Raw genomic sequence first — 13,891 nt, 5'->3', positions numbered from 1 at the left:
CATCACCCTTCCCCCACCTACAGTGTACCCCCACCTACAGTGTACTTAAGCTCCCCACTTTAGATTGATCATGTGATTTTTCTCCTGTTGTGTCATCCTCTCCCACCCTTTAAATTTATTTATTTATTATATATACAGTGTTCTGCCTGCATGTATGTCTGCAGGCCAGAAGAGGGCAGCAGATCTCATTACAGATGGTTGTGAGCCACCATGTAGCTGCTGGGAATTGAACTCAGGACCTCTGGAAGAGCAGTAGGTGCTCTTAACCACTGAGCCATCTCCCCAGCCCAGTCTTTTACTTTTTAATTCGGCTTGATCTTGCCTGCTGCATCAGTGGAGAAACCTATTACCCGGGTATAGAAAACCTGTTAGCTAGCTTTATGTCAACTCGACACAAGCTAGAGTCTTCAGAGAGGAAGGCGCCTCAGCTGAGGAAAGTTCTCCATAAGATCCAGCTGTAAAGCATTTTCTCATGTAATGATTCATGGGGGAGGGTCTAGCCTATGGTTGGTGGTGCCATCCCTGGGCTGGCAGTCCTGGGTTCTATAAGGAAGCAGGCTGAGCAAGACATGGGGAGCAAGCCAGTGAGCAGCTCCCTCCATGGCCTCTGCGTCAGCTCCTGCCTCCAGGATCCTACGATTTGAGTTCCTGCCCTGACTTCTTTCAGTGATGAACAGCAATATGGAAGTGTAAGCCAAATAAATACTTCCTTCTTCAACTTGCTTTTTGGTCATGGTAGTTTGTCGCAGCAATAGAAACCTTAACTAAGACACTTCCAAAGTTCGATGGTGTGGATGAAGGCTGGAGATGCTGGAGTGAATGTTATCAAATGTGAGATGAACAAGCTCTGAGACAGACAGACAGATGGAGACAAAGAAAGGGGGTGAAAAGGGAGATGAAAAACACAAGCAAAAAGGAACAAAACTAGAGACTGAATGTACTAGAGAGAGGAAAATAAAAGAAGTAGCCGAGAAAAGTACTGCAAAATTGACTGGGACCCCAATAGACTGCACGAGCACGGAGGGGTGGGACTACAACCCCCAGTAGTCTTTGCAGCGGCGAGGACCAAGACGTCAATCTCCTAGGCAACGCGCATAAACAAGATGTCGGCCTCCGAGAAAAGTCCCTCGAAGGGGAAAGCGCCCTCTCTCCAGGGAGGCTTGGGAGCCTCCCGAGCTGTAATCCAGGCAATACTGGCGCTCGCAGCAAAACATCGTCGGACACAATGGCCTGCTTTTCCCATGGGACAGAAAACGAAAGGGACTTTCAAAAGCGCCTCCTCCTACCTCCTCCAACAGCTCATCCACCGCTCTCGCTCTCCGGATGCAGAAGTGGAAACGCACCATCAGAACGAAGAGGAATCTGAAGAGTCCGAGGAATCCGAAACGATGAATTTGGAGGTGTGCCCTCTCCCACTCCCACCCGCATCCTCACCCCACTCCCGGGCTCCCTCCAGCTGCCAAGCCTGGCTGCCTCAGTTGCAGCTGGCTTCTGCACTTCTGTCCCAGGCTCAGCCCACTCCTTTCAGGCAGGCGCCCCTTCCCCAGATGGTGAGGGCCTTTCTTTGCTGCTCATTTCTATTCTCCTATTTCCTGTGTTTTTCACCTCCTGTCCCGGGGCAGGGGTGGGGTGAGCCTAAACTCTCCAAATATCTACTTTCTTTTCATGGTTTCTTATGTGTCAGATTACACATGACCATTATGGAAAAAAAAATGGTGGTTATGGATTCAATGCTTTCAAAAGTATCCCTTGACAAAGTTACTACCTTAGTATCAAGGTTAAGAGTTGCTTTTTGATATCCCGGCATCTCTCTTCAAACTGAAGTACTTCTGCGCGCTTCCCAGTTGTGGATTTATCATCCTCCTTTCCCCAGGGTGGAAAATTGCTTTTTTTGAAATAATCCAAATGCTCCACCAAAGACCAAATAACTGAAAAGTTTTATATTTTACTTCTGCTAGGGGGTTATGCCTATTAAAGCACTCACCACACTTTCTGGTCAAGAAGAGAGCCGTAGTATGATCAGAGAACCAGCACACCCTCACTCATTCATGAGCGTCTTTGAGTGATGGGCGTGTTCCCATCATCCCCATCTCTTAACGATTTTTCTACAGTCTGTTTCCTACTCACCTAATTCCACTTTTCTTTAGCCCTTAACTGTTCCCACGCACTTGGCGGTTGGTCCTTTCTTACCTTCTCCCGTTTCACATCGCATTCCATCGCTTCTTTCTATCGGCCTCTAATAATTGTTCTTTTTCAAAATCATAAATTGACTTGCTCCCCTCCCACACAGTTAGGCTTTGCTCTTTGCTTTAGCTACTCAGAATGTTACTTTTTCTTAATTTTCTTAATTGTAACCCTTACATTTATATTGGACCCCCTTCTTTTCTTTTCCTTCAGCAGATACATCGCTTCAACTTCTTCACGTCTATGTGTCATATCCTAGTCACCTTTTCCCCTGGTGTCAGACTTCTTTCTCCTTATCATTCCTGTTCCCTTGCATAAGCTCCTTTCCTGGTTTGTCTTATTTCTTATTCTTGCCTGTCTAACCTTCTGTTACCCTAAGTCATGCTCTTCCTTGGGCCCTTGTCTGTAATGCCCTTTGGTTCACTTTGCAATCCCCCCCCCCCCACCGCCGCCCCAATCCCTCACTTTGTCTTTCTTGTTACGCTTTTCTCTTTGTGGTCTAGTTACATTCTAATTTTCCTTGAAGTTAACCATAGAAGTGTGCCAGAAGTGGTGTGTTTCTACCTACACTCCTAGCACTGGGAGGCAGAGATGGGAAGGTTGTCAGGAGTTAGAGGTTATCCTGGTCTACATAGCTATTAGCTAGGAGCCTTGATGACAGAACCACACAGTGAGACCCTGCCTTAAAAAGTAATAATATGGGGTTGGGGATTTAGCTCAGTGGTAGAGCACTTGCCTAGCAAGTGCAAGGCCCTGGGTTCGGTCCTCAGCTCTGAAAACAAAATAGAAAAAACTAATAATACTAAAAATAAAAGAATAAAAACACTCATACAGAAAGCCATTATCTATTTTATTCTTCCTTTGTTGGTTAATGGTGCTGCCTTCAGCTTGTGGCTACCACACACCACAGCAGTGTTTTTGCTCCTTTGAAATGTTTGTACGGTTTCCACCACCTTCTTCCCCAGAGGAATTCACAAATGAACCACCAGCATACTTTATGATTCTAATTAGCACAGGTTCCTTGGCTATGGGTTCATTAACGCCATCATTAATCTGTCTTCAGCTCATCATTAACAAGCCATAGATGGGCCATTCAACTGGTTAATCCTTGCTGGTTTGGAGAACCTGTGGAGAAAAAGTTTATTCCTTATTCCAGTTACACTCTAAATACTGATACTTACTTTGGCTTTTGGTGGTATTGCTTAAGTTTTAAAATGTGGAATGACTGAAAAAGTTATAAAGGTTTATTTCCCACATCTTACTGATTACCGGTAATAATGTGGTAGTCATAGCCAACAATGCAGCTAGCTTTGGACTCCAGAAGGCCTAATGGATTTAAGGGAAGCAGTTGAGCCCAGCTGTTTGGAGCTTTGCCTTTGGGGTGAAAGACTTGTGGTTGAGACATGGCTTAACCTTTTGTTAGTAGCAAGTTTTGAATAAGTTATTTAGCTTGGCTAGAACTCAAAATACAGGTTTGATGGTCATCCCTGTCTCATAAGATAATTAAATGATATCCTATATGTAAAATGCTTAGCATAGGGCCAGCGAGATAGCTTTGCAGGTAAAGATACTTGCTGCCAAGCCTGATGGCCTGAGTTCAATCCTCTTGACCCACATGATGGAAGAAGAGACTTGACTCCCCAAATTTGTCCTATGACCTCCAGATGTGTGCCATGGTGTGTGTGCATGTACAAAAACACATATACAAATGAAAATTTAATAAAAACATAAATACTGCAGGGCAGTGGTAGTGCATGCCTTTAATCCCAGCTCTCAGAAGGCAGAGCCAGGCAGATCTCTGTGGGTTCAAGGCTAGCCTGGTTTACACAGTGAGATCCAGGACAGGCACCAAAACTACATAGAGAAACCCTGTCTCAAAAACAACAACAACAATAACCAAACTTAAATACTTAGCATAATATAGTCCTGATACTGTAATAGTAACTCACATGTTTTTAACTGCTAATTGTAGCTCATTAAGTGATTTTAGCCTTATTGAACAAACATTTATGGAATGATTGCTTAATAGAAAGCACACTTTGACCATGTCTTGACCCAAAATTTGATGCAGGAAAACCACCCTTTGCCAGTAACTCAAGGTGAGTGATCACATCTATGTCTATTCATTGGGATAGTTATAGACTTCAAATTTAGTCAGTGACTGCATTAAAGTTTTCAGTATAATATCTGGTAGAGAGAGTAGACTCTCAGAAGTTACAGATGTAATAAATGATAGCAGCAGTTAAAATAGAAGATGAAACGTGATTGGAGACAGACGTGGTCCCTGCTCTCAGAGTAACGTAAAAGTAAGTCACAGCAATTAGCACCTGAAGTGTCACATACAGAGATAGGTCCAGCTGCACTCACGAGTTAGAGGTAAGAGCAGAAAAAGTGGCTGAGGTGGGGCTAGGCTGTAGAGGGTCCCGTGCTGTGCATGGACACACACTTGATATTTTAAGGGGTTCTCTAACGACCAGAGAAATTTAGATGAGAGAATAGTAGGGTTCTAGCAATATCTATAGGGGAGCAGGAGGAGGCTGTACTAAGTGCTTGGGAATACACTTAGGTTAAAGAGGGGCTTCCTATATGGAGCCTTGCCTTGGGATCTGAGAAAATGCTGGCAGTTGTGCTCACCCGGATGTTCACAGCTATGGTGACAAACAGACCTTCTTGCTAGAATAAGTAAGGAAATGGAGTGGGGTGAGGTCAGATGACCTGTGGCGCTCTAGATGGGAAGTTAGGAAGGCAGCATTCCCTCTGCCCCATTGCCTGCCAGGCTTTACTTAGGACATCGGCACTTTATGTGTGGGCATGAATATCTTCCCTCCTTGGGAGCAGCGTGACAGCTATGGGACATTGGCACATAGTACATTTGTCGAAACATTTGTTGTGTTCCAGGCACTGTGCCAGGAGCTTTCTGTATGTTAGTTTTCCATTCTTCCTAAAACATTAAAAGAAGGCATAGGAGAGAAACAACGACCTTCCCAATCTACTAGCTTTCATAGCTGAACCTGTGAAATAAAGTGACAAAGAGCAGATTAACATAGACTTGGGATATGGGTATAATGATTTTTAATATTACATGCATCAGGGATATCGTAGGAAAAGATTTTTTAAAAAAACTTTATTACGGTCTAGGTGGCGGCGGCGGCAGCGCATGCCTTTATTCCCAGCACAGGGAGGCAGAGGCAGGTGGATCTCTGTGAGTTCGAGGCCAGCCTGGTCTACAGACTGAGTTCCAGGCCAGCCATAGCTACACAGAAAAATCCTGTCTGGAAAAACAATCAAACCCCCAAAAACAAAACCAAAAAACCCTTTTTTTTTTTTTTTGTAGTGGTCTCCATCTGTTGCAGAGAGAAGTTTCCTTGGTGAGGGGTGAAGACTACACTTATCTGTGGGTCTAAGGACAGATGTTTATAGATTGTTGTTAGGAGTTACGCTGGCTGTGTAAATCAATGGTTGTAGATTCTCCTCCAATAGCCACAATTTCACTAGCATTAAGTAGTCAGTTAGATTTCCAGTACCAAACAAGGGTTGTGGCTGCTGAGATGGCTTAGTGGTTCAGAGCACTGGCTGCTCTTCTAGAGTACTCAGGTTTGATTTCTAGCACCTACATTGTGGCTCCTAACCCCATCTATAATTCTAGTTCCAGGGGATTTAAAGACCTTTTCTGACATCCACAGGCGCCAGGTATGTATGTGGTACACAGACATATATACAGACAAAAGACCCACATAGATAAAAATAAATAAGTAAGTAGACAGGTAGATAGGTGATAGATAGATGGATGGATGGATGGATGGATGGATGGATGGATAGATGGATAGATGGATGGATGGATGGATAGATAGATAGATAGATGGATAGATGGATAGATAGATAGATAGATAGATAGATAGATAGATAGATAGATAGACAGACAGATAGATAGATAGAAACTATTACAGAGTCTAGAGAAACAACGCAATGGTTAGAGCACTTGTTCTTGTAGAGGACCCTGGTTTGGTTCCTAGCACCCAAGTGGTGGCTCCCAACCATCCATAACTTGAGTTCCAGGGCTTCCAACACTCTTTCTATCTCCCTTGGGCACTGGATGCATGTAGTACACATACTTATGTACAGGCAAAATTCTCATACACATAAAATAAATAAGTGTTAAAAATCTATTACAATTATTTATTCATGTGTGTGCCGTGCATGTGGAGGTCAGAGGGCACCTTGTAGGAGTTTTCTCTCTTCTGCCATGTGGGTTCCAGTGACTAAACCCAGGTTCTCGGGGCTGGAGGCAAGTGCCTCCACCCACTGTGCCATCCTGCTGACCTGGAGAAATTTTTATGCGAGATTTGAGAGCTTACACACCATGTTATCAGGGATGGGTAGAGGGAATGTAGGCCACTCGAGGGGGTGGGAGGCAAATGCTTTCATGGAAAGATATACGGGCTCTTAGAACAGATGGGAGGGATGAGAGGTTGTGACAAAGCTCGCCTCACAGTGGTGTCAGCCTCTCTTTGCTCCTGTGATAAGGGTCAATCTCCTCCAGTTGATGAAACTCCCGTGGAGGGGATTTATAACAATCGAGTTCCTTTTGAAGGATCTGCCTCTCTGTAGATAAAAGCAGTTCAGAGAAAGCCTCCCCTTGCATTTGCTGTTTTTTTCAAGTGCCTTCAGCTCCAAACAATCAATATACCAAAAGCAGCCTACTTTGGAGGAATGGTATGCCTAGAACACATTTAAAGAAAAACATACTTTGTTTATAGGCAGAGGAACGAGGCTCAGAGAAAGCGTTGCCTTTCCCAAGTCACATGGCAGAGGTGGGGTTCAAACTGAGCCCACCCAATTCCAAAAGACAGTGTTCCCTAGGGAGAAAAACTCTTAGAGCAACCTGAGTCTATGTACTTAGGTCCTCAGGACCAACAACCCAAAACAGCATTCTTGGCTCTCGGGTCAGTAAAGAACTGAACAGATGTTTTCCCATCATAATTAATATGTTCATCATGGTAAGTACCGTATATGTCCGTGTGGCTGCCATGATGATGTGTTTTCTGCCACCATGCTGATGTTGGTGTCCATGCTGGCCATTACAGAGTTCAAGATGTGTGACACAGACTGGTGTGCGATCTCTTCTGTCTGCCATCAGTGGGGAAATGCCATGCCATCCATTGGCTGTAGACCCAGGGCAGGCCTCCTTATGGATGTGACGGCCACCCATTAAATCATCTTGTAAATTAGATGAATCTGACAAAAAATAGCTACTAGAAACTGAACCGAGGGCTTGATTTGTTTAGCAAGAATACCAGATTTTGAGATATTATTGCCTTCATTTGATGTAACAACCATCTCTTGAGCTGAGGGCAAGCAGCCCAGTGCAGAATCACCCTGGGGTCAGACAGACTGAGTTTTCATTCCAGCTCTGTCACATCCTGTCATGTCATTTTGAGCAAGGTAACCTCTAGGCCTTAGTTACTTCATCTGTAAAATGGAGATAAGGATGCCTGTTCCAGGCTGTCAGAAGAATTAGCAGGTTGAGAGCAGAGCTCTTATACAGGGCCACTAAGACTGATGTTCCTATGGCCATGGTGTTCTCTCAGCATTGAACACCACATGTAAGTAACCACCTGAAAAGTCAGTGTTGGCAAGACATGACTTTGATGGGCATTTATTTAACTGTGTGTAGTATGGAATGTCTTCCATGCAGCCTTTTCTCTGGGAGCCGGATAGGACAAAGTAGATGGTTGCCTTTCTAATGTGAGTTTATTGTCCACCATTTGCTTTCTGCAGGAGGAGTTTGATGGGATCCTGAGAGAGGAGGCTGTGGCTGAGGCACTTGATGAATTGGGGTGGTCAGGTCCTGGGACGGAGCAGGTCTACCTCAACCTGAATTTATCAGTGAGTATGACAGGGTCATTGTAGGTTGGCAACATGGGCAGATCATCTATGTTTTCTTTGGTACTCATGGCTTTGGTAGTGGCGGTAAACTTCATGGCCTCCTGTTTGGTGGAGATTAGTAATGAGAAATGTACATGTTAATGCTAGATCAGGGAGCCTCAGCCATCCCAGTATCAGCTCCCCAAATTCCTTTGTTTCCATTCTCTTTGTACTCTCTTTCATCCTAAATAGTCTATATTATAGTAAGCAATGCTTTCTTAAGGAGGTTGAATTTGGATTTGTAGAACCAATCAAAAACTCTGTAAGAATTTTCCTTCTGATCAGCCAAAGCAGAGCTAAACTTTCTGAGTCCCAGGGAACCGAGTATTCTGATATCGATTTTCTCCTGAAGTATATCAAGAAATATGTAGCTTTGAAGATACCTATCATTGAAGCAAAAGAATCTATTGTTAGTCTTTAGTCTTCAAGATTTCAACCCCAGTCCTAAAGTAGCACAGAATGGCTCAGCTTTGACTACAAGGGGGTGTAAGAGCTGGCCACCCCCAGTTCAGCTTCTCTGCTGTCTCCCAGAGTCCTAGAAAATAATTTAACTCTTTTTGCTTCCATTAAAAAAAAAAAGACATCGAGGAGCTGGGGAGATGGCTCAGTGGGTAACATGCTTGCTGTATAAGTGTGAAGGCTAGAGTTCGGATCCCAGGCATACTGGCATGGCAGGCTTGTCTAGATGAAAGGGTGAGCACCAGGTTCAGTGAGAGATGCTGCTTCTAAACAGCAGGTGAAGAGCAGTTGAAGAAGATACCTCCACAGGCTCATGTACACACACACATGTGCACCAGTTACACACATATGCACCCAACCTGTATAGATAGTCTGCGCATCCTTTCATTTGCAAAGCACATTGACATGTTACTATCACTTCATGGTTTGGCTCACTCCTGACTAGTAAAATACTCAAGGACTACTGAGGTGTCGACACCTGTGCTGGCTTCATAGCGTGTCCTTCGGGGACAGCATACCAAGGCCATACTTCTCCATCCCTGGCAGTGTCTAACCTCCTGTGGATGTCTTAGGCACTCGGGTGTGACATACAGAGCACTCTGTACACACAGCACTGTGTAAGACATTGAGATGGTGTAATTCTAGCAGCCAGTACAGCCACACAAAGGTCCATTTCAACCAATAGTCTACTTATGTATGTAGTGCTATGCCTTAAATTGATCTGCCAAAAAAGCAATCCTTTAAATCTTATTTCAGCCAGAGGGATGGAGCTTAACTTATTTTGCCTCTGACCTCCTTACTGTTGAGATATTATGTGCTGAATTATTTGGCCTCGATAAACTGTCTCACTGAATACACTTTCTAGTTCAGTGATTTTTTCCCCCTCATATCTTATTTAGGCTACACATTATAATAATAATAACTATTATTATTATTATTTATTTGGCTTTCTCTAATTACTTGTATGCATGTTTTCTCCCCCTGCCAGAGTCCTAAATTCTTAACAGTAGAGCTCAGTCCTGCCCTGTTTTCTCATCAAGCACAGTGATGCACACAGTAGGCACTCTTGCAATAGCCTACCTTAAATGGCCATTACTCCACTGCATGAGAACTTGCTGGCAAATGACTTTTTTTTTATTAGTCGCCTTTGGCTTTGTTTACTGCCTATGACAGAATGACCTATCCACCAGTCTTCATCCCATGGGATCAAATTCCCTCCTAACTCCATGTGAACTTCCTTCCCATAAGTACCGTTTTCTGGCATGTATTTGGACAGAGCCTCAGCACAGTTGGGTACTGCAGCTCGAGCTGCTCTGTGACTTCAGGATTGGCCACACCCCTCTGCGAGCTTCCCATGTCTGCCCAGCAGCTCCTGGATCTGCTGGGATCATTGTGAAAGGGCTTTGCAGCTGGTGTTGTTAGCCATCTCCTGGTGACCTGTGACGTTTTCCTAAAACCTCATTTAATTCCCGACACTGGCTTTTCTTTGGTTAGAGGAAAACATGGTCTTTCTTGCTGTAAGTTTTATTTCAGACTCTTCTAAAGGACCTCATGAACACGCCTGTCATTTACCTTTTCATGTGGTGTGTTCTTGCTGCTAACACTAATTTCTTAGGCTGATAATTTTTTTCTTGTTTTTGAGACAGGGTCTTACTGTGCAGCTCTGGCTAGCCCCAGACTCACTGAGACTTGCTTGCCTCTCTGCCTTGATGAAAAGCATGTGCTACCACACCCAACTGACTAGTATTTCTTCTGATGGAATACCCCCCCCCCCCACCCAGTAGATCTGTAGTCCATTTTGAGATTCCGTTCATAGCAACCCTTAGGTTTCATTCTTTTGTTTCTGCACTTTGGAAAGAAGCTCTGGGTTTCCTTCCATCGAGTGTTTCTAGACATTGCAGGAAGGCTCACATGGACGTTGTAGACACCATATTAAAGCCTTCTCCCTTGCTCCCTCTCAGCATTGTGATTTAGCTGACATCAGCATTCTGCGTGACTATATTCACCTACAGAAGTTGAATCTTTCGGGAAACAAAATCGAAGGTACGTGATTGTCAGTTGAGTAGACTGATCACCGAGGAAGTGCAAAAATTTACAAGCTGCAGAATTTAATGTGCTTTAATAATACTGAGCTTGATATAAGTGATTTGTAGATCAATTTACACATTGAATCATTGCTTTCTATGGGGAGAGAGAGGGAGAGAGAACAATGATCCACAAGTGAAGACTGGTAGGTCTTTAGTGTTTTGACAAACTTGGGGTGCACCCAGGGAGCCCCACAGGGGTCGTTATCCCTTTAGTATGCACACATGTTTGATGACGCCTTTTTCTTCAGCTAATTATTTGGCTCGGGTGAATTAGCTATCCTCACCCTCTCATGGACATTTTATTTTGCTTTTACACTTAAGTTTCTCCCTGGCTAGCTCCTTCTACTATCGTTTAAGTACCAGGGCTTTGTGGTGTCAGCCCTGGCCCCCATCCCTGTGCTTAGTTGACTCTTGACCACACCATCTAAATTTCTTTGGATTTGTCAGATACCTTCCTTCTTCATACTTAATGAACATAGTCCTGCAACTGCTGTATTTTCTTTAAAACCTGATCCTTGTTTTGGATTTTCTGATCTTATTTGATGTTAATATTATAGATTTTTCCCCTTTAGACTTCTAGAGACATGCAAATACTTATTTCTGGCCTGCTTTCTCCACGGAGTATCTGCTTGCTTCTTTTATCTGCCTTAAAGAAGGCCTTAATGCTGCTGTTAATGGTCTCTCAATTTCATTTTCAATTCTCACCTGACTCTAATAATTAAAGTCCAGCCCTTGAGTGCAGACAAGCATTGTATCCTGTTCTAAATACCAATGCTGGAGAGACCATTACATTGTTTTTCCCATTCTTTATAAACCCATTTTAGAAAATTTCAAACATGAGCAGAGAAAAATCTGGAATGAATACTGAACAGTAATAGCTGGCTGCTCTATCTGCAACCCCCCTCCGCCCCTGGCTCTTTTCATTCAAGTTACTTTAAAGCGAATTTCAGATCATGGGATGATCCAGCCACCAGGAAGGCATTTTAGGCTTTACTTGCAGGAGTGCTCTGCCCACCCCACACCTACAAGGTTGATTGTGCTCTGCCCACCCCACACCTACAAGGTTGATTGTGCTCTGCCCACCCCACACCTCTGAGATTGATTTTTCACTCTCACTGAATAAGAATTGCAGCCTCATGGGAGGCTCTGACGAGGTTCAGTGTCAACAGCAAGAAGAGATTTAGCTTCATAGCCTGCCACTCAAGGCACCCTCTCTGCAGAAAGTCCTCTCTATGCAGACCACTCCTCCTTGTTTCTTTATGACCCTCTGTATTAATTCGTCAGCAGTCTGTCTGCTATGTGTTGGTATGGCAGTATGTTTTCCTTTGGGGGATGTCAGCCTTACTCATGTTCTGAGGTAGACCACATTTCAACTTTCAACAGAATCACTTGTGTGTAGTGGGGGCGGTGAGCACACAGATTGCTGAATCCCACCCTCAGAGTTTCTGGCTCAGTAGAACTGGGGTACGTTTTACGTTTGTAGTGGGCCAGGCTAGTAGGGCTGATGCTGCTGGTCCAGAACCGTTGATGTAGACTTAAGGTGCTCCTGCCATCTGGTGGACAAAGAGGTTACTGCGCCAAGGAGGGACTACATGGAAGTTAAAACCCAGGGACTGTCACAGTGATTTTTAAAACCTTAGCTATGCATAGAGTATGAGATGTAGCTACCATTTCTTTGTATCTGTCTAAGTATTAGCTGATTCTTCTACTTTAAAACAGATATTCATGCAATTGGCATTAAAGATGGACCCTAGCAGGATTTCGGGGGCTCAGTGGAGACATAGAATTGAGACCACTTCTAACAGACATGCAGCTGAGCGCAGAATGGGTAGATACAGGCTGATAGGTGCAGATTGCTAAGCATCCGATGTCCCCAAAGGTTTTGTCCCGCAGGTAGCCTTCCTTGATTGACCCACTGATTAATACCCCAATGGATCGCCTTTTAAAGAGATGTTCACAACTAGGATATTGTTTAATCCAAAGACTTGAAGTAGAAGTTGGTGAAAATTGTCTGGCTTCAGAGACCCTTGATCTGGCATACTAATTACTTTTCTATTCCTGTGCTAGAACTCTATGACCAAGGCAATCTAGAAGAAAGAGTTTATTTGGGGTTATGGTTCCGGAGGGTCAGAGTCCATAATGGTGACAGTGTGGTGGCAGACATGGTGACTGCAGCTGGCAGCCAAGAGCGGAGAGCCCACATCTCCAACCTCAGACAGGAAGCAGAGTGAACTGGGAATGGCCTATGGCTTTTAAAACCTACAGCAAGCCATACCTCCTGAGCCTCCCCAGACATCACCACCATCTGGGGAACAAGCATTCAGGTGCCCAAGACTACAGGGACTATTTTTCATTCAAGCCATCACAAAATGCAAGATGGCAGCCCCATCTCACACTGTCTGCCAGCCCGGCCCAAGACACAGGTGGCGTAGCACCCTCTCCCACCCTGCATTTGTCTGGGATGCTTGGCCTGGCCTGTGGCTGGCTTGGCTGTCCTGGTCCTCTGTGTCCTCCAGAATGAGAGAGAAAGAGGGTGCTCTTACCATTACCATGAATCGCTTATGCCAAGGCTAGAACCCCTGCTATGTGGGCTCTTTCATTCTGGTGCCCAGTGCACAGCTGCTGTGGAGAATGGAGACAGTGGCCAACACGGCGTCACCAACACAGTTTGTATGTAATTCCATGAGTGGCCTCCGTTAGCACAGTGTTTTACTTAGCACCCAGTTTGGGAAAAAATGCAGAACTCAAATGTAGCCAATCCGGAGTCACAAAGCACAGTAACAAGTAATGGATCTCAGTCACCTCAGATAATTAATGAGATTTAGGATTAAGTCCAACTAAAACAAAATGGAATTAGCAACAGACTTCCCTAATTGTGGTATTTCCAGTCTTCTGAAAAGGCCTAATTCAGTTATTTAGGAGCTAATTACCACGAGGGCATCTAAGGCTTTAGCTCCACGTCCTCTCCTGTAATTGGTAATATTTGAAGCCCCTAGGGGTTAGCAGATGGTGGGGGAATGAGTGGGGTGTGCAAAAGGCCTCAGCCATAGGTTACTTGGCCATCCCAGAAATACAGGAGATGGAAGAAGTGGGTGGGCCCTGGGGAAGAAAGAGAAATGATTGGCTCATTGAGAGTCTTACACATTTTGGTATGATTTTTAAGTCATCTTATAATGTGTCAGAGACTGTTATGACATAGTAGAATAAAGCATGTTTTCTGGTTATTCTACCCCTCA

General features: G+C 44.3%; 1 protein-coding gene across 3 annotated transcripts in view; it reads left to right on the top strand.

Annotated features, from left to right (window-relative positions):
• Positions 1-1,103: 1,103 nt before the first annotated feature.
• The window catches only part of Lrguk (leucine rich repeats and guanylate kinase domain containing), a 112,959-nt gene continuing 100,171 nt past the window's right edge, over positions 1,104-13,891 (top strand). For all 3 annotated transcript variants that reach the window (XM_036180824.1, XM_036180823.1, XM_036180822.1), the window contains exons 1-3: positions 1,104-1,400; positions 7,963-8,070; positions 10,530-10,611. In XM_036180824.1, coding sequence (XP_036036717.1) covers positions 1,104-1,400; positions 7,963-8,070; positions 10,530-10,611 — 487 coding nt within the window. The remainder of the gene's footprint in view (positions 1,401-7,962; positions 8,071-10,529; positions 10,612-13,891) is intronic.

Source organism: Onychomys torridus, chromosome 3, assembly GCF_903995425.1.
Source record: "Onychomys torridus chromosome 3, mOncTor1.1, whole genome shotgun sequence".
Classification (NCBI taxonomy): domain Eukaryota; kingdom Metazoa; phylum Chordata; class Mammalia; order Rodentia; family Cricetidae; genus Onychomys; species Onychomys torridus.
The sequence above is the reverse complement of the archived record's forward strand: the minus strand, read 5'-3'. Positions and strand labels throughout refer to the sequence as shown.